Here is a 26,073-nt window from a genome sequence, read left to right on the forward strand (position 1 = left end):
AGGCAAGGGATACACTGCTCAGAGAGATCCAAACGGGTTACTAATAATCGTGACATGCTTACCGATAGTACAATCGCGACACAACTGTTATTAAAACATATGATAGGCAGTGTCCGATTGGCCACGATTAATACAAACATCCTGTGTTTGGGTGGTAGGAATTTGAACTGAATGTCTGGCGGTACCGGTGTTGTGTTTAACTTAACCATATACTGCACAATTGTGATCATGGACCTCGGCTGACGAAGAAATGTCTCCGGGTTTTGTCTGAGGTGGAAAATTTGGCAACTCAAATCTGTGCATAGTGTATAGTTTAACATTGCATAGTGTATAGTTTAACATTGATATGAATCATTGATTTTAAATGTCAAAGTGTGTTGTCCACCCTCCTCCACCCGACACAGTCATCCAAATCAAGTTGCCACGTGAACAAACGCGTCAATTGTTATTGCTCGGCCAGACGGGACGAGAGATTATGACAATGTTAAAAGAACACCAGACGAACATTAAATACTCAAAAACACAATTGTTGACCGTTGTGGAACATGCCTGCCAACAAGGACGTTCAATGTTTGTTGATAACATTCGTATTCTATGTAAAACGAATTACTGTTGGTCAAAACGAATTAGAAAACCGATTGACATTGGGATGAATAATTTCATTTCAAATGACTGCGATAGGCTGAGTGCGGCTTGGAAACGCATTATAAAGTAATCCCATCAAAATCCCAATAGTGTATTAAAATTAATTAAAAACTCAACACATTATATCATGACTATTCAGTATAATTAACTAGGACTAAGCTGTATCACCAAGGAAGCATATGTACCTTAACATCAACATAACCAGCATCTTTATTTTAATCAATGTTATAATCTGTGATTGCATTAAAACCTCTTTGTGTCACTTCCTGCTGCTTGTGCACCTGCGTGGGAGTGTTGATGACATCACGCCACCGATTCAAGGCCTTGGAGAAGACTTACACAATTCTGACAATCGCCCGATTATGCAATGTTGCAACCACGAGCGAAACGTGGGACCACATTGTTAAATGTGTGTGTGTGGATTGCTCAACAAGCCGTGAAAATCACGACTTTGGTTCCACACAAAATTGTCTCGCTCTGACAGCTCACCCACTGGTGTTCGACCTGAAGCCGCGTGCGGACATATGGCCGTATTTGGAAGTGTAACAATTCATTTTAATTAGCGACTTCTCAAGACTGCTAATGTATACACACTCATGCCATCATGTGTCCGCGGGTTTTTACCTCCCAAAGACTTAAATAAAAAACAGAAACTCGAGAATACTTGCATTTATTTTTAATCATTAAAATCAATGTCTAAGACAATTGTTTTGAAATTACGACCGCTTTCTACAGAAAAGAAAAGTACATTTCATGTTCCGTTTGGAGGTACATGCATTATTGACAAAGGATCAAACGGGGAGAATCTACGCTAAATAATTTGTGTACAGTCGTATCATTGCGTTAGCTATATAACACAGTGGAATTACAGTAACTGTCTATAATAATAATTATTATTTCAAGCTTCTTACACACACAGCGGAACAGTTACAAAGTGTTCTTCATTCCAAACACCGGGGGGGGGGGGGGGGGTTTGCACAGTTTCACATTTCAAAAAAAAAAATCTTAAATTGGGCCGCTATATATTTTTTGTACATTTATGACTTTTTTTTACATTATGTTACAAAAACACTCAGTAGCACATCATAGCACTAAGTTTAAAAAGCACCTTTGAAAGTGGTGACAAGTGAATGTGTATCTGGCTGAACAACAACAAAAAATCTCCCAAGAACACCGAATAATAATTTCTTCCCTTAATTAAAACAGATTACTCACAGACGACTCATTACACGCCGTCGTAGAAGATTATGGGGAACCACAATTTACAATTAAACGTAAGCCTGCCTTTCCACGCAACGATCGAGCAATACGTTTGCATCCTCAATGTTTTACAGGCTCCGCGAATGAATCTGAAATCTTATCGCAGTCCAGGGGTTCTTAATGACATTACAGCAGGGGGAAATGGGGGTGTGGACTGATTCTTATTATTTGAACGCGGGAAAACACAACTGTTTTACATTTGTTTCAAGGAACTTACGACAGAACAGCGAGAACAATACTTCACATGGCTATTGGTGTCCGACAAGATGAGCATCTCAGAAGAATCATCACGGAACCCTGTAGAATGTTTACAAAGACTTAAAAAAAAAACTTGAAATTTTGTGAATTTGTGGCTGGCGTGAGTTTCTCGGTCAAACGTTGAACTGGTCGAGAGATGGTCGCCAACACGTGCACTGCCAGGAGTCTGTATCCTTTATTTTCCCGGCAGAACTTCGCCGAGACGCTTTATCACGGAGGGGTTTCTCTGCATGGCGTTGTTTGGCCAATTTCAACAACGATTGTTTGTTTTGTGTGTGTGTAGAGAAATCTGAAGTGTTATGTTTTTATCCTGGAGGAATCCGATGAGCTATACAGCTTTTTTCACAGATGTCCAGTAATTTCACAGATGTCCAGTATAAAACCCACAGGTACAGAGAGGGGGTGGGGGTGGGGATAACTCGAGTCTCCACAAATATCGATCCAAGTATCCATTTTCTGTACTTCACATCCTGGCGATAGTGTGGTCTATGCGGCGGATTTGGGAATTTCACGAATCTCAACACCATTCACCAACCCTCGTCTCCAAAGCGCTGAATACATTTCGCAGGGCCCTCTGGCTAATTAAAACGTAATTTCTACATGTTTAATTCATAACAAATAACACAATTTCAACCGATGAAATGCATCATTTATATTTATCCTCAAAAAATACAGACTTGTGAATTATTAAACAAGCTGAAAGCATTTATTCCAGACAAAAATCACTGAAGCATGATGTTTTTAACTTTGTATTTTACATTATTTTAAGATTTTATTCGGGATGCCACGGTTGACTTCAATGTTCTCGTTTAAAAAAAAATGTTCTTGTTTGAAAACGTTTACGTATTCACTCCGTAATAAGGGGTCCGTCAATAACTCTCTTCATAAAGATGATAAAATGTGAACACAACTTGAAAATAAAATTGTGCTGTTAAGTGTGACTTGGCTTATTGAAAACTGCCCAACACTGATCAAAGAAAGGGCTGCCCAAAACAAGGGAGACAGAAACCTGAGCAGAGAGGACTAATTGCAAAGTTGAAAACGCGGTGAGCTTTGGCAAGCTCCCGTTAGCTTCTGTACTACTAATCAAAGATTCCTACGGGGACAGACGCATGCTGGAGAGCCTACGTAACTCCGCGCGTGTCTTGACATTCCCAAACCTGTTGACAATTGCCACAATATTTGTTAAATATCAACGGAGCAGAGAGGCCTTTGGGTTAGTGGCATACATCAGGGCAGTTGTTACAAGAGCTGGGATTTGCCACCAGCAGCAATCCCATCCACCCATCTACCACCACCCCCCCCCCATTCCAGCACTCCCTGACCAACCGGGTCCATCCAGACCTCCTTGGCATTCGGGGGGGGGGGGGGGCATGACGCGAACGCACTGGCCTGCCGATTATATCAGCCAGTGCTGAACACAGCAACATCACCCGTCTTCACCTCCCAGGCAGACATTGCGCGACCCCGCTGGGCGCACAGATGTAGTTTTACGCGTGCGACTTGGTCAATGGTGAAGGGAGTGGGCCACATGCAGGTGCGTGTCGGGGGAGGAAACGGGCCACAAGCGCTGGCACGAAAGCAACGCCGATTGAGCGAGAGGCAAAACGAATGGCTCTTCGCCAACAACACAAACACCAGCCGCATGAATTCCATACTTTGAGCATTTAACTTTGTGTTGCGTTTTCATTTTAATTTACTCAAACGTGTTTTATAGATTACGTAAAAATGCGTCACTTTATAGCCCCCATGTCAGTCTTGGGGGCTGTGTGACCATACTTCCCCATGCTGGTCAGCGTGCAATGGGGAGGTGGGGAGGGTGGTGGGCGCGCGTTGGGGGTGCCTAGAACCGAATGAGACATCTCCTCCGCCACTGATGCTAGCCACGGCTGGGATTCAAACTCGGGTCACCGGGCTCACGGCGCGGTGCGTGAACAACCTCCGTGCCCACCGCAGGCGCTTCGAACGCACGAGGATCTTACGTCGATTGTGCCGATTGGCGGTGCGCTCGTGTGGTCGTCCGCCAGTCGCGGGCACTGTGCGCCGACACTTTTGACTGGCAACGCTCGACAGCGAACGATTGCATTGCGTGCGGTGAGAACCAAGTGGCTCCTCTGGCTCTCCAAGTTCGTCTCCTTCGAGTGGCCCGAGTCGAGATGAATTCGGCTCTCCAGAAAACACGGAACGTCGGGTCAACGTTGCCCCAACTTTCATCAGGTCGTGCCTGATGGATTGTTGCATCGCAAGACCGTGAGAGATGGCGACGGACGGCTTGGGGAGGCCTTCATCCAGCAGTGGATTGGCCATGGCTCAGGATGATGACGATGATTAGTATTGGAATCTTTGTCCTGCCTGTCGGCGAAGGTTTATCCCAGTTCTTGGCTGCACGTGTTATTCACCGACGTGTGAATTACCACGGGGCTCGCCACCTGCGATGAGCACGGCTGGCTATGTACGGTGTGAAAGAAGTTCAACGTACGTACAGTCCACAGATAATACAGGAGGATGGCCCGCCATGCTTCGTCTGTTCACGCGCCGTAGCCAAGTCAGCATTTTTATTTTTTTTAAAAGTGTTGTCAACCTCGATGCTTGCTCGCTGCATCAGCATTTTGAATGGTAATGAGAGCAAGCCGTGCAAGGGGAGTGAATTCTGAGATAAATCCTGCAAGCGTGCATTTCAGCTGATGGCACGTTATTGATCGGAGCGATGTAAAAGTGTAAAAAAAACTGAACGCAGTTGCTGCAAACATTAAACTCATTTCGCGTCTAAGGTGGTGGATGATATCATATTTAAGGTACCAATTAAATGTTTTTACTATTTGTCAGCATATGGATATACATGATCTCCGCCATGGGAATGTGGAATTGCTACCACTGCTTAAGAGACACTCTCATTACAAAGTGGAGGTGGGGGGGGGGTCTTGCCCCCTTGTTTGAGGCGAGGCGTTTACCATTTTAACAGCAATGGATTCTTGAATCTATCCGTGCGGAGTTTTAAGTGTGGAAGTTGGGTTTTCACCAAGTGGTCCAGTCTCGGTGCCACGTTTCCCGCAATAAACCCAAACACTTGTTTAGTGGGAATTGGCCAAACATCCTCAATGCAGGACCCTCCTTCCTGTAAATAAGTCTTGAGGCTCGTGGAGGCTTTCTCGGATCGTTTGGAGGTGCTGAGAGGTGTTTTTTCAGCACATAACTTTGACCCCCCCTACCACAACAAAAAAGAGAATATGCCAGTAATTAAGGTGATAAGGTTAATCTCTAAATTACATTAGGTCTAATGTACAACGCATTGCATTAAAAGATGGAATTAGCGTGGTAAAGTATGAATGATGTTATGTACACAGTATATACCTGATAAGAGGAGACAGGGGAAGAGTCCTCTCAAACTCCTCTGGATAAGAAGCAGACTGAGACGGCAATTTCATGTGAAGCCTGTTCTGTTTTCACATCGTGGCCTCGGCCCAAGAGAGCAGGAACGAGTAATGTAAAAATGAGGTATTTAGCAACAAAAAGTGAACGTTTTAAAACACTTTATATATTAACAAACACAGGTTACTGTACAGAGGAAGGAGAAACATTTAAATAATAGGGATTTGTGTGTGTTGGTTATGTTTATAAAGAGAAGCTACGCATTAAGGAGACGTGAAAGCTGTCCTGTACCTCAGCCGTGTGGAGATGTTGTTGTTGATATAACTTTTTAATCAAATCAAGTCTAGATTTTAAATGTTTGATTTGGCACTATACGCTCACGAGTTTAACAATAATAATAATCAAATGTTTCAACACCAAAAAAAAACACAATCCATCGTAGTTTCCTTTCATGATGACGTACGGATGGATGCAAGTACAAAGCACGCCGAACGAAAGGCCGAACCCAGCGCATGGAGGAAGACGGACTGAAACGCTCCCGCGTAAAAGCATCTCCCGGACAAATCATCCGGTGAACACAAAAACAATAACAAGCATGATTGTCCCTTTTTAAAACAAACGGTCGCTCGCAACTTGATTCTATTCCCGCCGCCCAAAGATCACCATCCATCCATCGCCCTGATCAGAACGACGACGCAAAGACAAATCACGTTTGGTCCCCAAAATATAATGCAGGGGGTGGTGGGGGACGTTTACACGGTGCTTTGTCGGCTAGTTGTTCAGAGTGATTTTTGAAACCGAAAAATGCATCGATTGCCAGATGTATTATAACTGCCGTCATATGAACTGTTGCGTGAGATTCATTGTTGAGATTTGTACGTTTTATTTTATTTGTTATGAGCGATGGATCACAACGTAGTTGCGTGTTGGCTTAGTACGTGTAACTTTTCAGTTTATATATATGTACACACACACACATTTTTTTTTAATATACAGTTTACGTATTATAATGACACTCCCTCACAAGTCCTTTGAGGAAATGTATAAATATTAGGAGGAACTGCCTTTTCATGATTTAACCAACCGTACTGTGTCTCTACTATATTCAAGGCAAAAAACCCCCCAGCATTTTTCATGAAGAAATTTTGACATGTTCTGCGTGTGCTCACGAAAAGCACTCCCAAACGAAATTCGTGTTCGCCGAAAGCGTGCAAGGCTGACACAGACACACACAGACGGACACACACAACAACTTTACACGCTTTTGGGTAGCGGATGCAACTCTTGTGAATGTGCTGCCACATCTTTATATTTCACACACACGCACGTGCGCGCGCGCGTAACAAAATGTGTGTTTCCAATGACACTTAAGACCAGACGATGCCGAAGATGCGACTTGTCTTCAATGAAAACCCGTCGTTGGCAACATAGGCTCTTAATAAAGCTCATGGCCATCGGAATCAACCCTCCATGAGAAATTCTCACTTACAAAAAACCCACGTCGAAATCCCATCGAAACGGGGGTCAGCCGAGACCAGTGGAGCCTTAACCCCCCACTCCCCGCCACCTTCTGCTACATTTGGCAAATTTCTGGACAAATAAGCGCAATGTCAGCAGGAGTTCGTTTTGCGTGTGTGTGTGTTGCTTTAGCTCGAAGCGTACAATTACTTTTCGGATAATTTTCACGTTCGCGCCGCCAGCATGCCGATTGAATTCTCGCGGCGGTGCCTCTTGACGCTTCGCTGCGCTGGGAATAATCAAAACGCGCGCAGACGAACGTCGGATGCAATAATCCGCCGACGCTCTGAGCGAATGTTTCTTTTAATCTGGAGGCAAATAGCACGAGTGGGACATCGACACTGTGATATCAATACGAGTGGGAAACTTATACATGTATATAAAAAAAATGTTTAAATTATTTTTTTTGTTTAAAACCGTTAAAACAACTCGGCAACCGCAGCGTTGCAACCGACATGAAAAGCTACAAAATCTCGCGGGTGAAAGAGTGGGCCGTGGCCCCCGCTGGCTCGCTCATTGCAGAATCGCGTCTCTCCTTGCCCGAACGGCAGCGGTGGTGTTTTTTCAACGCACAATGCTGCTCGCTAGGGCCCCGGGCAGCTTGGCGCGTGGCCTCGGGCCAATTCCACTCGGCGATGTGAAGGTTGAATGACGTTACAGCGGACGCTGGGGGGTTTGCTATAAACTACCCTGAGAGAGAGAAAGTGAGACTCGATCTCAGACTGGAGACCCTCATCCCAACTCAGATTAACCCTCATCAGCTGAAATGGAGCACAATTTGTAATTTTAGTCGTCACTTTTTCTTTGGTCCATTTGATTTTTTCTCTCTCTCTCTCTCTCTCCAGTTAAAATCATTAATGAAACCTAATGCAGAAATGTTAAATACTGTCCTGTGTTGTAATTATAAGGCATTTCATACCCAATGTGTCAAATAAAAACATTGCAAATCCTAGCAGGGCGTACTCGTAAGGCAACACGCTGTGCGGTAATTTTCACAAATGCTCTTTCCTTTACAGGGGGGGGGGTCCTTAAGAAATGTCACCCAATCCCATTGGGGTTTTCCGATGCCGCGAGGTCCCATTAATGATATTGGCGGAATCCTGTAGGATGTGTTTTTGGCGGGAAATCTTCATTATTTGGCCACTGTGTGCATTATAACCGTTCTCAACGTCGTGCAAACGCTGTAAAGATCTGCGCCGCAACTTGCTGGAATTGTGAAGCACAAAATAAAAAGTGTTTGTATATGTTTCTATATATTTATATAAAAAAACACACGTGCATAAAAAACGAAATAAAACTGGGCCCATATTCCGTGAAGTGTGATCCACCATCGGTGGAGGGTTCCCCCCCCCCCCCAAATTAACAAAGAAAAACTGGCGCGAGGGGAAAGTGTTTACAGGCGTCACAAATACCACGAGCACGAATAAATAACACGTTTACTGTCGCCGAGACACGAGTGTGAGTGACCGCACAGAAGAGGCGAGTGGGGGGGGGGGGAGGCCTGGATTTGTCTTTCACAGAAGAGCGAGCGCGGATGGGAGGATTCACCGGACACCCACCCCAGCGCAGGCCGCTGTCGTCTTCACGCTCGGCGAGCGAGCGGCACGACGGCAACCTCGCACAGCGCTGCGGGGAGACTGCTTTCGGTCCCCACGATTTCACTGGAATCGTCGGCGATGGAAACAAAGGTGGGACAATCTTCCTTTCTTGGTCATGCAAAAGTGGAATTTGGAAGTGCAGAGTTGGTCCCAACAAAAGTCAAGTTTTACATTGCAATGATAATTTTTCGTTGTTAAATTTTTGATTCTTCATTTACGACTGTTACGTTTATACTTCTAACGGATGCTTGGGGCATTAAAACTCCCCACATGTTTGCTGCCTCTTGTTCTTGATCGAGACGGCGATTACCTCGGAGGCCCCCCGTGACCCCCCCCCCCGCAGGCTCACAAAAAACAAGATGGCGGACTCGCTCACGCCAAGTGCTGCCCCCCCCCTCCATCTCTGCCACTTCGTAGCCACGCGGCAATGCGCAAGCCCTAGCGCGCTGCGATGAGGCCGCACCAAGCAAGCGCGCGGGGGGGCGGAGGGGACGGATGCCTTCCCGAGACGGCTGCGAGCAACACAGAAGGGGACGTGGTGGCGTCGTTCCAATCTTCTCGGCTCACGCTTCCCACCGTCGGGCCCAGGGAGCACCCCCCGGCCACCCCACCCCCCCTTCCCAGCGGCGGCAGCGGCGCGACCACCGCTAGACGTGGCTCGCGGCCAGAGCAGCGCCGTTCTCGGCCGACGGCGGGAGCGTGCGCGGCCACCCCTCGGCGGACTTGGGGAGCCCCAGGCGGCCGCCTTCGTCCTCCGACAGCGACAGCATCATGGCATACGTCTGTGACACGCACAAAGATCCCCCGTGGAGCCTTTAACGGACTGTTGAACCGAGCGACGTGAGCGAGTAACATCGATGAATGCCGGCACGGAACACGAGGTGGCCAGCACCGCACCCGCCTTTATCTCTCCAGGTCTGATGTTTACACACCGCACCTCCGATTGTGTATGGCTACGTATGGTGCGAAAGAAGTTCGACATACGTCCATAACTTACGGCTGAGCTAACCTAGGGGAGGCTCACTGTTATTGATCGTGAGCGGGAATCGAACCTCAAGGACACCGGGTTTGTAGTGAAGTGCGCTAACCACTACACTACCGTTCCCCACTCCCCTACATCACGAAAAGACAGCGAGAGCTTCCCGTTACCTGAGTCTTGTTCTGCCGGAAAGGAGAGGGCTGCGAGTCGGGCTCGGGGGTCAGCGGGTTGGGGTTAAAGGTCAGAGCGGATCCGCTGGGAGGTCGGAGTTCACCGGCCGGCCGGAACGACAGGCCGTCGGTGAAGCGGGCGATTTGCTCCAGCGCCGAGAGCGGCTTCTCGTGCAGCGGGCTCGGGCTGCACCTGCACGGCCGGGGGGCGAGAAGCAAGCGGCGATCACCGGCGTCACTTCTCACACACGCCGACTCCCCCACCGAGGGTCATGGAGCATCGATGCGTGCGCGCGCTCCCCACATTTGGCGATTCAAGTAAAGGTGGAAAGGAAACGACAGGAGGGGGGAGACAGGAAGCCACGGGGTAGGTGCGGCGATTTAAAGATCTCAAAGGGGAAGCGTCGAGGCCGAACGGACAGAGCGAGAGATCATCGTGGCAGCAGTTCGTTCAGCGCCATCATCACCAACGAGCTGACGGAAGGGACAGTCGAAAGGGACACCGGGCGTTACAGGCAGCAGAGGGCAATGCAGCAAAATGCATTGTTGTACTGTAGTCCATGCTCTCCGCCTTCACCAACCCCGCACTGATCAGAGTGGGGTGAGGTGCAGTCAATAGCCATGCACCATTCGCTATGCTACATGGGGAAGCCTCATCCAGCAGTCCACTGAGAAAAGGGCTGCACACGTGCACACGTACACACACGTGCAACGTGAACGTATTTAATTCGTACACGATTAGAAACGTGTGCAGTCACCAGCGTGGTAGCAGGAAGGGGGTAATAAATCCGTAGCTGGGGACACAGCTACCGTGGCCACAAGAGTGAGAAGGGACGAATGGCGAAGTGATTGCCAATGCACGAGAGTGGACAGACGGGTCCATGTGAATACTCTAAACCGGCTATTCCGGCCTACTACTGGCGACCGCGTGAAGCGAATGTCGGGCAGGAGAACGTCACGTGCCGTCAGGGACCAACGTGCAGTGCACATCGTGCAATTGGGGCCACGATCAACGCGTTGTGTCACGTTATGTAGAGCGGGGCGCATTCACACATATCAATGCCCAGTATAAAAAAAAGACAAAGAAGGTTGAATTGAATCGTCGACAATAATTCGATCATTTTGTAACAAAATAAAACAAATATTTCAGCAAGTCCCCAGCCGGCTGTCCAGAAAATATTCCCCCAGCTGGCACACCGCATCCGTTGTTCCTCTCTCGCCATGGCTGCGGCTACTCGTCACCGCGGGGCCTCCTACTCCCCTCCCAAGTAACCCAGAAACTCATTCGGTGAGAAACGCGATCTCCGGTCAGGCAATCATCGAACCTCAGCAGCGACTCCGGGCTCGACGAAATGGAGAGCGGTCGCCCGTCCTCCCGGCCTGCGTCCTTGCCACCGCCGTCGTCTCTGTCGTCATGGCGACGAGGGGACCGCGACCCCCGACCCTCGGCCTGCTCCTCGTCCTGCCGGACCGCCGCCGTGTTCTTCTTCCTCGCGCCGTCGCGCTCGCTCCCTCCACCCCTCTCGCCCCTCGTGCGCTCTCGCTCAGCTTTGGACAGAGCCTCGGTCTCCTTCTGGCCGTGCCCCGGCATGGCCGCTTGCTTTGCGCTGGCGAAGAGGAGGAGGAAGCAAAAGAAGGGGAAAGGTTGATCGTTATGGAAGGAAGCTCTCAGCATGCCGCACGTGAACATTTGAGTTTTCGTTTGAAGGTTACGGGAAGAAACTAGGCTTCTTCGAATCAACGTGCGCTCATCTAAGTCAAGTCACTTTGTTTGACAAAGCACACCTCCGATTAGCGTATGGTGCGAATGAAGTTCAGCACATATACACAGGGGAGTATCTTCCTTGCCGGTAAATATTAGAGCTCCCTCTAGTGGAGGCGTTTCCACCCGCAGTGAATAAGCAATTGCAAGGCTGCTCCGAAAGTACTAAAGTGACACTAAATGTTAATTACATGTTATATTTCCATCGCCCAATAATAGCGTAACGGATACTTTAACGTATTAATATTCTGAATAATGTCAGAAATAAGCCAGATTTTTTTGTTTTATATTCAACCATGCATGTAAACTCGTGCACCATTAGGGGGAATGTAAGTGACAAAATAAGTTAGCCGACAAACAATACGCATCTTTCCCACAGCTGTCTCTCCACATACAAATTACGAGATGTGAAGCAAAACACAACAACCTTTTATTTGCGTTTCATGTGGAGGGGCAACTTTGGTTGGCTACGTACGGTACGAAACAAGTTCAACATCGTGCATCCATTACAAGGGTGCGTATTGCTGCAGTCTGTGCACACTCGGGCAATTTGCTTCGCCACGTGACGACCACGTGACGAAGGGAGATGCACTGCCATCTGGCGGCCACTTCAAACGCTGCAACAAGTCACAGACCGCGGTCACGTGGCTTTGCTCGACTCGGTTAACCCAGAAGTAGTTACGGTTCTCGTAGCAGAGTACCCGACACGGTTTAGAACAACGCGCTTCGGACGTAATGTTCAATCGAGGACTCTGGGCCGTGTGGTTCCCCCAACGCATGGTGGTGAGATGTTAACTCCTTCGCCTGGTATGCAGTTGGTCGTGGGTTCGATCCTGACGACTGCGTATATGGAGTTGGCAATGTTTCTCTCTCCGTGTTTTTTTTTCCAGGTCCTCCGGGTTTTCCCTCCACATTTAGGAACAACGTGTGTTTAGAGTATTTGACCGCTATAAATGTCCACATGATAAGCCACTTCGTTGAGCTATCATTTGTGGCAAGGTCACTCCTGAAAAAAGAGCTACATAGCTCAGTGGGCCTAAACTGGTCAAATATCAAAAATATTTGAGCAGTTTATACCCCTGTGTTTTGAACATTAAACACGTGGCACTCACAGGAGCTGGGAGCCCGGAAGGTGCGACTGCCCTTCGCTCAGGAAGTTCTGGATCTGGGAGAAGAACGAGTCGTCCCGCTCCTCCAGGATGGAGCCGACCTCTCGGTCCGAGCTCGGAGAAGATCCGGCCGTGCCTGCAGCAGAGGCGACCCGATTAGACGATCACAACGACCACGACGAGAACGGAATTCGCGTTACATCGGCATTCATTCTGTGGCTTGATATGCAAATTATTTTGTTCAGGCGCTCTTCTTCCCACCTCCCCCCCTCCAACCCAGCTTAAATATACGCTCCTAGCTTGGTGGTGTTTCATTCTTCACCTGAGGACGGCTGCTTGCGTTGTAGCCGAAACGTCGTGAGAATTATATTATTTTATTATGTTTTGTTTTTATTATTTTATTACTTCCCTTCTACGTGACTTTACCGAAAGAACCAAGAAGAACATTCTGTGGCTGTTTGGACGTTAGGAGGCTTACTGCATGCTGATACGGTCAACTTGCAACCGACAAGACAGACGTGGCACGCTCACCTCTCACGCACGCATCTGACAGACCCACTACTAGAATTACACACAAACCCTTATGCACACTTGATATAAGACAAAGACACCGATCGCCCTATAACCTTAACAGACTTTTTGTGCAAATGCTGTTAGCGACTAGCACGGCACACAAGGGGGTGGGTGGCCAGCACCACGTCTGGCTGCCTTCGTCTCACCGGGCACACACAACAACACAAACAACACCCACCATTTGCCACTAAGTGGCGATGACATCTCCACGGCGCCTGTGCCTGGCCAAATGCACTTTGAGGCCACGTGAAGTGTTGAAGGCTCGCTGACAGGAGGAGGTCACGGGACAGACCCAGGTGCCATGTGTTGACCGACCGAGATGACTGGCAGACGCACCAGCTGTGCCTCCTATCGTGCCAACTGGCTGCATTTTATCTGCCCGGAGCTCCGCTCGTTGTGAGGGCGACTGCCTCCAACCGACCGGTAGCGGGGTACACACACACATACTCTCAGTTCTTTCGGTAAAGTCACGTAGGTAAAAAATGAAATTAAAATTAATAAAAAATAAAATAATAAAATCACGACGTTTCGGAGGCAACACAAGTCTCTGTCATCAGGTGGGATCGTCACAGCCAGATTTGCTGCATCAAGCAAATCTGGCTGTTACAGCAAATCTGGCTGTTACAGCAAATCTGGCTGTGACGGTCCCACCTGATGACGGAGACTTGTGTTGCCTCCGAAACGTCGTGATTTTATTATTTTATTTTTATTAATTTAAATTTCATTTTTTACCTACGTGACTTTACCGAAAAAACTGAGAGTATGAATCCTTGCAGTCACGAAAGCTTCAAATCTAGAATACACACACACAATCACAGAAGCGCACCCACGCTCTCCCACCTGACACGCTGTCCGTGTCGTGCTTCTTGAGGTGGCGGTCCAGGTTCGTCTGCTGCCCGAAGCAGCGGCTGCACAGTGGGCAGCGGAAGGGCTTCTCCTTGTTGTGGATGTTGCGCACGTGCCGCTGCAGGTTGGACGAGATGCTGAACGAGCGGTCGCAGTACTTGCACCTGCCGGCGTAGACACGGGGGTCGGGGGTTCGACACGCGGGGGGGGGGGGGGGGTGTCAGGGTCGTTGCTTGAGGGAGGGCGACGGATAGTGGAGCGAAACGTCGGGCGTCGTGGCGAGCAACGCGCCGGGGAGCCGTGCACGGGGTGGCAGTCAACGTCGTAGGATCGTTGGTATGGATGTGGCGAGGGTTGGGGGGGGGGTGTTAGCGTTGTTGGGTTTCGTGTTCGAGGTAAGGTTAGGGTCAAGGTCAGCGTTGGATCGTGTGCCGCATTATGATAGGGCGAAGGTTAGAAAGTTACGATTCGTGTTGGGTTTAGGGTTAAGCTCGGTGCTGCATTTTGAGTTCGTGCAAGGCTTAGTTTTTTAGGAAGGAGGTGAGTGATGACAGTTTATAATAGTTTTTTGTTTAATTCCATGTATTAATATTTAAATATATAAATGTATATTTTATTTTTAAATCATCTTGCCACCCCCCCGCCCCAATGTGAAAAATGAACGAGCCATGAATTAAGCTTATTTCCCAAGGCGTCGCGATTCCAAGTTAAGAGACGCACGGTTAAATTATTAATATTACTTCCAAAAACGTTGAGCAGCGTACGAAATTAATGGCATTTTCTTTCTTTTCCTGTACGACACGACTCAAAAGGAGTGGAATACTTAACAAAACAAATGTTATACATAATATAAAAAAAAAATATATAAAAAAAAACTCCACGTTGAAATTTAATTCAGGTGACCAATGGGGAAATTGAAAGTAAAATAATAAAACGAATGAGGGCCTCTGTTAGCCCCCGTAATAAATCAGCTCCATAACCCTGCACCAGCAGAGGCATCAATCAGCTGTGTCAGTAGCTGGGGGCAGCAGGGGGGCGGGGCGGTGTGTGGGGGGCGGTCTCGCGGGGGTGCGATATTCGAGCCCCCCGTGCACTAAGACACGGTGTCCGGTTACACAAGGAAAATTAATCATCGTCGTTAAGTCGACGAAGCTTTTTCCTTTTCAACAACAATCATATTTTTTTTAACGTCCCCTCCCCACTCCTTTACGTTCACTCCCCCCCCCCCCTCTTAATTATGTTTCAACTCTAACACCGGACTCAAGTCAGGAGACACGAGGTGTCTACTTTTGAATTCCTATCGCGTTTTTTGTATTGTTGTTGTAACGTTCTGACCTGACCCCACTGGACGTCTGTGAAAAAAGAAGAGCGTTCTAGCTCATCGGATTTCTCTAACATATGGCTACATATTCAGATTCTGATTTGGGAGCGTGGCTGAGCGGTGGCCCACCGTCAGTCAACGTCGGCTCAACGTCGTATTGTTTGCTGGGAAATTGGGAAGTCAATGGTGATTGTCCTGTTGAGAGACAGTCTCCTGTCATGTAAACAGGAGGTGAGTGCCAATGTCTCAATATTCATGTGATCCTCTCTAGCCAGTTAATTTGCGTAGTGAAATCGCTTTGGTTTCTTGACAGTGCGCACACGCCGGTACCGCTGTGCACACGCGGGCACCGCTGTGCACACGCTGCTCGAGACAAACACAGCAACGCTCGAGGCACGAAGCGGCGCTGATCTCAACGCACAACATCTGTGAGTGCGTAGCAACGCGGACGCTCAACATATGGCACGTAAAAATTACACACACGTGTGCGCGCGCGCGCGAAAACGCGCCACAAACAAACATCAAGACTGCGCTATTATTTTTTGCTGGAGCCCGAATTTACTTTAAAAGGGAGATGAAGTTAAAAGGAGTGAGCGTGGGGGAGGCGGCGGGGGGGGGGCTGTGCAACGCCTGCGCCACGCAGCAGCAGCAGCCGCAACAGCAGCAGTGTCTGACTTTTTTTTTGCGCGCGGAGATGCCAGGGATGGCGATGTCTGCGACGATAGCGCACGGGACAAAAGGGCCCGCTGTGTTTGCGTGGCGAAGTTCGCCGCGAGACGGCTGAACCACGGGGGGGACGCCCACCACCTCGCTCGCCAACTCGACTCCGAGCCGAGCCAGCGAGCAGAGCCAGCCAGCCGGACAATTTGTTCAAAGCAACTTTTGCGTTACTTCAAAGCGAGCTTTCGCCCCAGCAAGCGTGCACGCAATTACGATGAGCGATAACGCCCCGCCGTGGCTGGAATCGGCGTGCGTGCGGGGCGGGCGCGTGTCCGTGTCCACAGGTCGTCGTGCCCGCTTGCTGTGTGTACACGCATGCTCTGCGCGTGAACTGGGCGCCGCTGGAATAGTCAACCTCAGCCGCTCGAGCAACGCGAGGTCGCTCATTTCCCCTCGACCTTGCTGCCCCCCTTTTAGTCTGGGGGATTCATCCCCCCCCCCATGATTGGCTTCCTGTTCCCCTGACTTTTACTCTTGTCCAGGTTCAAGATCTTCCTCCTCTTCTCAGGCGATGAACAACTGGCTAGAGAGGATCAGTGTTGAGTTCTAGGTCTGCGCTAGAGTGTGTGGAGCTCTAACGAGGGTCTAGGCTGCAGAGTGGTCAGGATTGTGCATTCGTGAACAAATTACTGTTCCATTTGCCTCTGCAAATGCGTCACATGCTTTGAGCAGGTGGCGTGTGTGTCAATGCGTGGTGAGTGGTAGCGTAGTGGTTAGCGCACTGCGCTACGAACCCGTTCACGACCAATGTCTGGTTATGGGCCTTCCCCAGGTCGAATCTGCCTTAAATGAGTACCTGGTGTGGTGTAAACATCTGCACCGGGGAAGCAAAAGTGGCCAGGTGTGGTGCTGGTCACCGACGCCCAAGCGAGCTGTACCGGCCTTCATAGGTGGTCACTAACAGCACTTGCCTCAACAGTCTGTGGAAAGGCTACAAGGGGGAGATCTTTGCCTCGGCGTGGACGTGTCTAAGAGAGTGAGCCCAGTTGTGCCCTTACGGCGTGTTAGTAAACTATTCACAACGGTGGTGGCCACTATGCTGCTGCTGCTGCACACGGCGGTCAGTGAGTTGGTGGATCACTGCACAGATGTCGCGAAACTCCCTCCCCCATGGGCATGGAGGAGGAGCCGTACCCTGGCTCGACAGGAGAAGGCTGTTCAGCAAGCGTGGACTAATTGCCGTCTGTTTCCATCTGTACGGGGATAGAGTGTTGCTGCCTCGCACCCGTGGGTTTTCTCCGGGTGCTCCGGTTTGGTTCCACGTGTATAATAATAATGATAAACACTCATCATTAAGTGGCTGAAAACATCTAAAAATAAATTGTCCTAAGACTCGTGGCTTTCCTGGATAAATAAGTGCGTTATTATATTCTCAATATCACGCACGCACGCGCTCCCATTTACGGACGAACGGCACCAAGCCCACGCCTACGCTCAACCCAAGGAACGAACTCCCAGGATCCCATCTCCCCCCCCCTCTCACGCGCGCAAGCAAAAAAAGCAAGAACGGACGCGCGCACGTGCACACACACACACGTATATATATTTTTAAAACCTCCATCTAAATTACAGGCTCAGCATTCAGAGCGTAATCAGTCGCCCATTAGCCGCAGCAAAGAGGAGACAAGCGTAACAATTCGTCACCCATGCAGAGGTCAGAACCGCCAATTTCGAGACTTCCTGCGCATGTGCTTTCTGCCGCTCCAGCCAGACAATGCCGCGCTCTATGCGCTAACATTCACGACGCCCGCGCCGGGATTTTCGTCGGCAGAAAAGCGCCGCCGCCGCGGCCGCCGCCGCCACCGCGGTTATTTTGTCAGCTGAGATCCATCGCGGCCCCCACGAGCGGCCGGGGGAGTTTACAGCGACGAGAGCCGCAATGCGTCCACGTTTGTTTGTTCGCTCGCGACCGGCGGTTTAAATATAAGAAATAAATCCTAATTCGTTTATCGCCAATACCTTTGCTTTCGTTTCGTTCACGAGTCTACGGCTCCGGAGTGGCTGCATTTTGGAACGCCGTCGCTGGGACGTCGGCCGTTCTCACGACGGATCGAGCGCGACATCGCTGGGGCGTTCGTTTGCTGTCGCCATTCTCGCCCATCTTCTCTCCTCTCGCCCAAGTTCTCATAACCACGCGCTCGATTCGAGGCAGCGAAGTGACGCTCGTCTGTTTACAACTCCATCAGTGCTGTGTTGGTTGTTGGCCGCTTGGCGGGTTTTTACGCCTCTGGGCTCATCATTTAATAATAATGATAACAACTATCTTTCGAGATGTTTAACGTTTTACTTTCAATTTAGCATTGTAGAATCTGTTCGGTGTAGAGATATTTGCTTTTGAGATATATGACCGTGCATTATAATTCCTTGCGCTAGAACCTAAGTTGACATTTACCTCAAGGATCCTTGCTGTTGTAACGTTTTTTTTTTACCCAAATCTCCCTCACAAAAAAGGAACCTCTCTGCTCTCAGCTGGCTCTTCATCGTCATCATCATTGTGCACGAAAGACACAAGTGCGAGGATCACAAAGTCAAAAAAGGAGTAATGGTAGGATTCAATAACATCTGGAGAAGCAAGCAAATCAGCTACAGGACCAACACTGACCATCTTAATGACATGCACGTTCAGTACGGCTTTGTATGCCTGCGAGACTTGGACGTTGAAATAAGACTAACAGAGATTAGATATTGGCACTGGAAATACATTGCTACGTAAGAATACTGCATCTAAACTGAGCCCAAAGAGGCATTAAGAAATAAAAGTTGCACGTAGAAGAAGACCTGGCGATGCAGGCAAGGCTCTAAAACAGTCGAGGAAATTCACTGTTCGAGTCGCACAACGAGCAGCAGACGTCGGCGTGGACGAGCCGGACAAATTTCACTTCCGTGGGCGGGGGGGGGGCTCGAGAGCTCCTTCTCGTGGAGGCGCTTCCAGCAGCAGGAGGCGTGAGCGGAGAAACACTGCAGGGCTGTTGCATTTACCTTTTACCTGTTGCGAGTGGAGTGTGAATTGAACGTGAAGGTGCGCGCGTGCGCTCTCTGTCTCTCTCTCTACGGCGGCGGCGTCAGCCGTGAAAGCCTCAAAGGAAATGAGCGGCTCGGCACGTTCCACTTTTCTGTGGCTACGGCCGCAATGAATGGAGGGTCTTGGACTCGCGCACACATTTTTTTTGTTCAACGTTCCACTTTTTTCTTCTTTTTTCCCTCCCTCCCTTCCCACCACAACCCCCCCCCCCCCGCTCTGGCAGTGATTATCAAAAGCACATTTTGTCCAGCCACGGTGTCGGGTTTAGAGACCTCGAACAGCGTGGGTGAAACCGGCCCAGGGTTCGGCGTGTTTGCGCAAACGTCGTCGTTAAAAAATAAAAAAGAAATCGGTCTAGAACGAGGGGGTGGGGGGGGGGGGGTCGGAAACCTGTGGATCTGGAGCCGCGTGTGACTCTTTTTAAGGGCTGCTTCGTGACCGTTATTTATTAATGGCCGCCGCCGTCTCGTATTCACCCCATTTGCGTTGCGGCTCTTAAAATATTGAGGTTTTATTTGACCGAATTCGAAAAAAAAGTGTTTCTTCTTGAAATTTTGGTTCGCCGACTCCCTGGGCTAGAAGGTCCATCGGCCAATCCATTCAAATTTAGTTTTCAAGAGGAGATGGACTCTTACTGCTAATTACAAATATTTAATTGTTGCCCGCAGTGCTGTGCCAAAGCGCCAGGTTCATGAAGCAAACGGACTCGTCTGGGTTTCACAGCGAACCGTCTCCCGTTGCCGAGACGCGTGTCCTCCTCCTCCACGCTGCGATGGCGGCACTGACCTGTACGGCTGCTCGCCCGTGTGCGTCCGTAAGTGACGCGTCAGGTTCGCCGACCTCGGGAAGATTTTTCCGCAGTATCTGGAAAACGGGAATCACCGCCGCAAATAGTTTAGCGAATTCGCACACACACAGAGCGAAAGTAATGTTCACAAGTAACAAAAAAATACGATTCTGTTTTACGAATTACAAAATCTATTTCTGTTGGTCTTTCCACATGGAAATATTCACAACTATAATGAGCCAAGAATGTATGTGTGTCCTGCGCATGACGTCACTCCACATTGACCAGCCCCCCTCATTAATAATCATGAACAGGTGACGTCACTGCACATCGAACAGCCCCCTTCATTAATAATCATATAAGGTGACGTCCTCCAAATGGACACCCCCCCCCATTAATACTAATTAGTGGCTGACGTCACTCCACATGGGGGGGCGATGAACCTCCTCCCCCCTCCTCAGCGTCAACTTACAACCCTCACTACAAAGGCAGAACCTTCACATCACGCGATCTCCGTAACGCTGTTGAGACATCGAAGTAAAAAGGACGTCATAATGAACAAGGGATTATAACCTTTACATGAAATAGGTCTGTGTCATCGTGCCCAAATTGCACACAAATTGATACAATGAATATGAACGTCGCGGTCTGCTTTTCGCTTGCAAGTTTCAGATTTACTGCAATACACCCGTCCTTGGACAGGCAAAAGGCGAGTAATATGTTCTCGTCCATCAGCCAATAGGCCTTGCAGACCAATATTATTCAAAAGCATTTTATGTAAGCAAGTAGACTCTGTCTTCTTGGTTCTTTCGGTAAAGTCACGTGACTTTACCGAAAGTACCAAGAAGATGAATCCCTGCAGTCACGAAAGCTTTAAATCGAAGTAGACTCTGGTCAGACTGGTTTCCACCTTCCGGGTCTCATCAGCAGTGCCAGGCTTGTTAGACACCTGTCGTTGGATTGCCAGCTGTCATTGGCAAGAGCACTCCCATCTGACGAGAGCGTCGTCCCATTTGGTCGATCTGCTCTGAAGTCTGCGACTCTCTCATCCGCAATCAATATTAAACAACCGGCGTATGACTAAAATAGAGATGTAACAAATCGATCGAATCGAGTCGCCGTGCCCCAACGGCAGCGCCGCCTTTTGCTGCGCATCGCCAGGATGCCGTCGGAAGCCTCCGTGCGAGCCGGCTCACCGGCACGAGTAGCGCTCCTTGCCCTTGCGCAGCATGGCGTCGGTGAGGACGGACGAGGGCGTGCGGAAGTCGAAGGGCGGCGCGTGGTGGTGGTGGTGATGGTGGTGGTGCGGCACGGCGGGCCGCAGGCTCTGGGCGGCCGCCACCGCCGCCGCCGACTCGAGGGAGAGGCTGCCGAGCCGCTCCAACTTCTCCGCCACTTTGTGCATCCCGCCGCCGCCCATCGGCCCGGGCAGCACCGACGACGGTCCCAGGCTCTGCTGCTCGTCCCCCACGTACAGAGACAAAGATCCCCACCCCACGTAGCCTTGACAAAGATTCCCATCCCGCGTAGCCTGAATAGATTTGTTCGGGGCTGTGAGCGAGTAGGCACCAACTATGAAGGCTGGCACCAGCTACTCATTTAAGGCACATGCACGCACATGCGCGTGTCAATACACATGCGGACGCACACACAGACGCGTACACAAACATGCAGACATGCGTGTGCGCACATAGAAACAGCCATATTGGAAAATTATATATTCATCCAAGCAAAATTCAAATTATGTTAAGCAGCAGGGATTGGTGAGTTAAAATAATGTAATAAACATTTTTTAAATGTATGCAGTGGTCTAATCACTGTTATTATAACTGTCTATCTCACGTGACCTATGATGTTTAATGAAAAGACTTACCCAGAATCTCTGTACGAAGAAGCAGGAGACAAAAGGTAAACACGCAAAACATTCGTGTCAATTGTGACAATGGATAGAATTCCGAGGTGTGGTTTCCCTGCACCACACGGACGGTGTTGGCAGGCGACGAATGCTCCCACGAGGCCTTTGGTAGGCTTTACAAAGGCTGGGCTTTGCCAAAACAAGTGCTGCTTCTTTAAAAAAAGACCGGTTTGGGTAAATGAAGAGATTGAACATAAAACAAATATTTATACTAACTTTAAAAAAATTATTCCAACTCAAGAGCAGTGCATTTAATAACTCAGGATGCAGTGGATATGAAAAAAAAAGTTATTGTCTGCAAGAGTAATTTTTTTCTGATTTCTAATGAGAAGGCCGGTCTTTGCGCACCATTGGCAGCTATTATTTAATGAGTAGTTACACACATGAGAGTAAACCAGAGCACCCGGAGAAAACCCGCCCAATGCAAGGGGGGGGGGGGGGGCGCCAATGCTATCTCCATACAGATGGAAACATCTTCATATATAAAGGGACTGCAGAGCTCGGATAATTGTTGGAAGCACCAGTTCTCCACCTTGCTGCTGCCTTCCAGCTTGGTGCGTGGTTTCCTCAGCAATTGTGAGATGCAATTCGCATGAACCATGTCGCTGTATAAAACTCGACATTATGAAACCAAACGAAGGAATGTAGAACATTCCATCACCGCCTCAACACCCATGCGAGTAAGAAATCACTGTTTCACTTGCGCAAAACTGAATTCTCATTGCCATTATCATATCGTGCATGGCAGTCAGCTGGCCGATTGATAAAGATCCTCCATATAACCTTAGCAGGCTGTTGGGGCAAGTGCTGTTAGCGCGCACCTATGAAGGCCGGCACGGCACACGAGGCGGTCGGTGGCCAGCACCACGCCCGACCGCCTTTGTCTCCCCAGTGATGATGTTTACACGCCGCACCGGGTACTCATTTGAGGCTGAGTCGACCCAGGGGAGGCTCAGGACAGGTTCAGATCTTCGCCACCGGTGTTGGCCGTGAGCGGGAATCGAACATGGGCCGGCCGGGTTCATAGCGCAGCGTGCTAACCGCTCCCCCGTAAGCACAAAAATAAAGATCTCCCGTATAGCCTTAACAGACTGCAGGGGCAAGTGCTGTTAGCGAGCACCCATACACACACACACACGCGCACCCACACTGCACATCGGCACAGCATGTTCTCACGCACTGAAATGGCCGGCCGCTCACCTGGGGATGAAGCAGCAGGTTGGGTGATGGTCGAAGGTACTTCTCCTTGAGCGACTCCATCGGTTCCATCTGCCTTCTCTTCTCTACCCTACTTTGGGGCACAATGACAAAGCATCAATTAGCTGGGTCATAGCACGGAGCCGCCCATCGTGTGAGAGCGTGCGGAGCGAGTCCCTGCCTTCACGTCAATTAATCTGCTTTCATTCGTACAAAGAAGTAAAGTGCGCTGGATGTCCGTGAACAAGAGATTGATAGCTTATCGGATTCCTCCAGTGGAAATAATGATTCTGATACGATTTAAAGTAGTAATAATAATGATGAACGATGCTGCGGAGAAGATAAATAACATGAATTCCCGCACCTTCGATTAGAACGATTGACTACGTACGGTGTGAAAGAAGTTCAGCATACTTACATGCAACATATAGATTACACAGATGATAGGTCTCTTTCGTACCAACATCTCCACGTGAAACATAACAGTTGGGGTGCGTACGGAATACTTTAATAATTTTAATGTGGAGAGAGACGCATTGTCTGGATATTTCATTTAAACAGAGCCCGTCACACCAACATACAATAATGTATTTTTTACATGGAAGCCTAACACTATTAAGATAGCTAGTACAAGATATTCAGTATAAAATATCAACAAAGCGATGTACCCCCCCTCTCCTTAGGAGTGTGTTTGTTCCCTACAGACAAACACACACACACGGGGAAACAAGAGGACAAACAGAGACACACACACACGCACTCGGGCAGGGAGAGCGCTGCTGGGTGCCCATTGGCTACTTCTGTCAGGATCCGTGGCAAGACCTCCGCTTGGTTGGCCAGCGTTCGCTTCCGGCGCCGACGGGCGCCCCTCGCCGCCTCTGGCCAGCGGCTTCAAGCTCACCTGTAGATGGGGTCCATGAAGAAGGGCGACGGTTTGGCATACTGCAGGAAGGGGTGCTGCGCCAGCGCGGGGGCCGGCGGGGGCGCGCCCCGCTCTCCAAACACGTGGTTCCTGTGCGGCTCGGGCCGCCGCTGCCCGTTGCCGACGCCGACGCCGCCGCCGCCGCGGTTGCGCCCGGTCACGCTCAGGTCCAGCGGCTGCTCGTCGGCCCCCCGCCGCGAGGGGGGGTGGCTGTGCGGCGAGGTCGGAGCGCCGCCGCGGTCGCGGCCGCCGCCGCGGTCGGCCGCGTCGGCCGGCGCCGGCGCCCGCCCGCCGCCCGACACGCGGCGCTTGCGCAGGTCGCAGGGAGACTCGGCGGCGAACGCGGCCGCCGCCGCCGCCGACTCGGCCTTCGCGGCGAGGGAGGAGCGTTCGAGCGCCGCGGCGGCGTCGCCCAGCGGGAACGCCGAGTTGGGGAACGCCGGGATGAACGGGAACGGGAAGACGGAAGGGTACGGCAGGTGCGCCATCTTCTTGTCAGAGAAACCCACGAGGCTCGTGCCGAAGTACCTCTCTGCGATGGAGGCGATGGCCTTGATGGAGTCGTTGACCGAGCCGACGACCCCGGCGGAGGAGGACGACGAGGAGGTGGCGGAGCCCTGCTGGTTGGCCACCGACAAGGGGAGCGCAAACGGCGGCTGCCGGGAGAAGAACGGCTTCTTGCCGGAGCTGCCGCCGAGGAGGCCGTTACGAGGCGGGGTCGCCGGCGCGGCCGCCTTGCCCCCCTCCATCTTGATGGCGTCCGCCCGCCGCTTCTTCCTCCGCTCCTCCTTCTCCGCGTCCGTGTCGCCCTCCGAGCCCGTCGTTGGCTCCAGGTCGCTGCCCACCAGCGAGCTCAGCCCGGCCTCTTCCTCCTCCTCTTCCTCATCCTCCTCCTCATCCTCTTCATCCTCCTCGTCCTCCTCTTCTTCCTCGCGATCCTCCTCCTCGTCCTCGTCCGCGTCGCCCTCCGTCATCTCGTCGCTCATCTCCGACAGCTCCCCCGTGGACGTGCGCCGTTGCGCGTCCCCGGCTCGCTTCTTCTCCCCAACGTCCACCGCGGGGCCGTGGGCCACGGGGCACGAAGGCGACGACGGCGACGACGGTGACCGCTGCGTCGGCATCGCCGCCGCCGCCGCGCCGCCGCCGCGGCCCTCCTCGTCCCTGTGCGGCTGCTGCTGGCTCCGACTGCCCTCTCCGTACAGCCTCTTGAGCAGCAACTCGGGCCTCGAGTAAAAACTCGACAAAGACCCCGCCTGCTGCTGCTGCTGCTGGTGCTGCTGGTGCTGCTGCGGCGGCAGCGGAGGAAGCGGCGGTGGCGGGAAGAGCCCCGGAAAGTGCGCGGCCAATGGAAATCCGGACGCTGCCGGGAACGTGAGCCCCATGGCCGCGTGGTGATGGTGCTGCTGCTGCTGCTGCCGCAGGTGGTGGTGGTGGTGGCCGTCCTGCCGGAAGAGCTCCGCGAAGGTCGTCGGCGGGTGGTGGTGGTGGTGGCGGTGGTGGCCGTGGTGGTGGCCGTGGTTGGCGAGGGAAAACGGCACGAGTGAGCCCTTGTCCGGCGCTGAGCCGGGAGGAGGCGCCGGCCCCAGGGGGTACATGGAGCCGGCGCCGCCGAACGCGAGGGCGGCGGCGGCCGCGGCGGCCGCGGCCGAGGCGGCGAAGTGGCCCTTGCCCTCGCAGAAGCGCCGGTGCTTGTTGAGCGACGAGGCCGTGGCGAAGAGCTGCCCGCAGTCCTTGCAGCGGATCTGCGTGCGGCAGTCGGCGTGCATGCGCTTGTGCCGGCACAGGTTGGAGAACTGCGTGTAGGACTTCTGGCACACGTCGCCTGCCGCCGGACAAACGCAGGGGGGGCGGGAGGGGACAAGACAAGAAAAGGTAAAGGCGCAGCCCTGCAATCGCTCGCTCGTGCCAGCAGCTGGCGGAGGGGCTGCCCTGCTGGAGGGGGCTCTGGAGATGCCCTCCACAGACGGGACATTTTCCCGGCTCGTCCACGCTGCTCGGACGTCTTACAGCTCGTTTCGTGACTCGAACAGTGAATTTCCTCTCGGGAGGGTAGCTTGGCCTATTCTTCCACACTTGATTGATGATTGTCCGTGAGAACTTTT

The 26,073-nt window shown here is 50.9% G+C and overlaps 1 protein-coding gene across 3 annotated transcripts in view; it reads right to left on the minus strand.

Annotated features, from left to right (window-relative positions):
• Positions 1–9,020: 9,020 nt before the first annotated feature.
• The window catches only part of LOC144945017 (histone-lysine N-methyltransferase MECOM-like), a 247,443-nt gene continuing 230,390 nt past the window's right edge, over positions 9,021–26,073 (minus strand). For all 3 annotated transcript variants that reach the window (XM_078873180.1, XM_078873181.1, XM_078873182.1), the window contains exons 8-16: positions 23,951–25,793; positions 23,053–23,143; positions 21,134–21,393; positions 19,937–20,014; positions 14,082–14,251; positions 12,672–12,804; positions 11,123–11,404; positions 9,798–9,990; positions 9,021–9,430 (exon numbers count right to left, since the gene is read on the minus strand). In XM_078873180.1, coding sequence (XP_078729306.1) covers positions 9,296–9,430; positions 9,798–9,990; positions 11,123–11,404; positions 12,672–12,804; positions 14,082–14,251; positions 19,937–20,014; positions 21,134–21,393; positions 23,053–23,143; positions 23,951–25,793 — 3,185 coding nt within the window. In that variant the 3' untranslated portion in view covers positions 9,021–9,295. The remainder of the gene's footprint in view (positions 9,431–9,797; positions 9,991–11,122; positions 11,405–12,671; positions 12,805–14,081; positions 14,252–19,936; positions 20,015–21,133; positions 21,394–23,052; positions 23,144–23,950; positions 25,794–26,073) is intronic.

The sequence above is a fragment of the Lampetra fluviatilis genome, chromosome 36 (assembly GCF_964198595.1).
Source record: "Lampetra fluviatilis chromosome 36, kcLamFluv1.1, whole genome shotgun sequence".
NCBI classification, from domain to species: Eukaryota; Metazoa; Chordata; class Hyperoartia; order Petromyzontiformes; family Petromyzontidae; genus Lampetra; species Lampetra fluviatilis.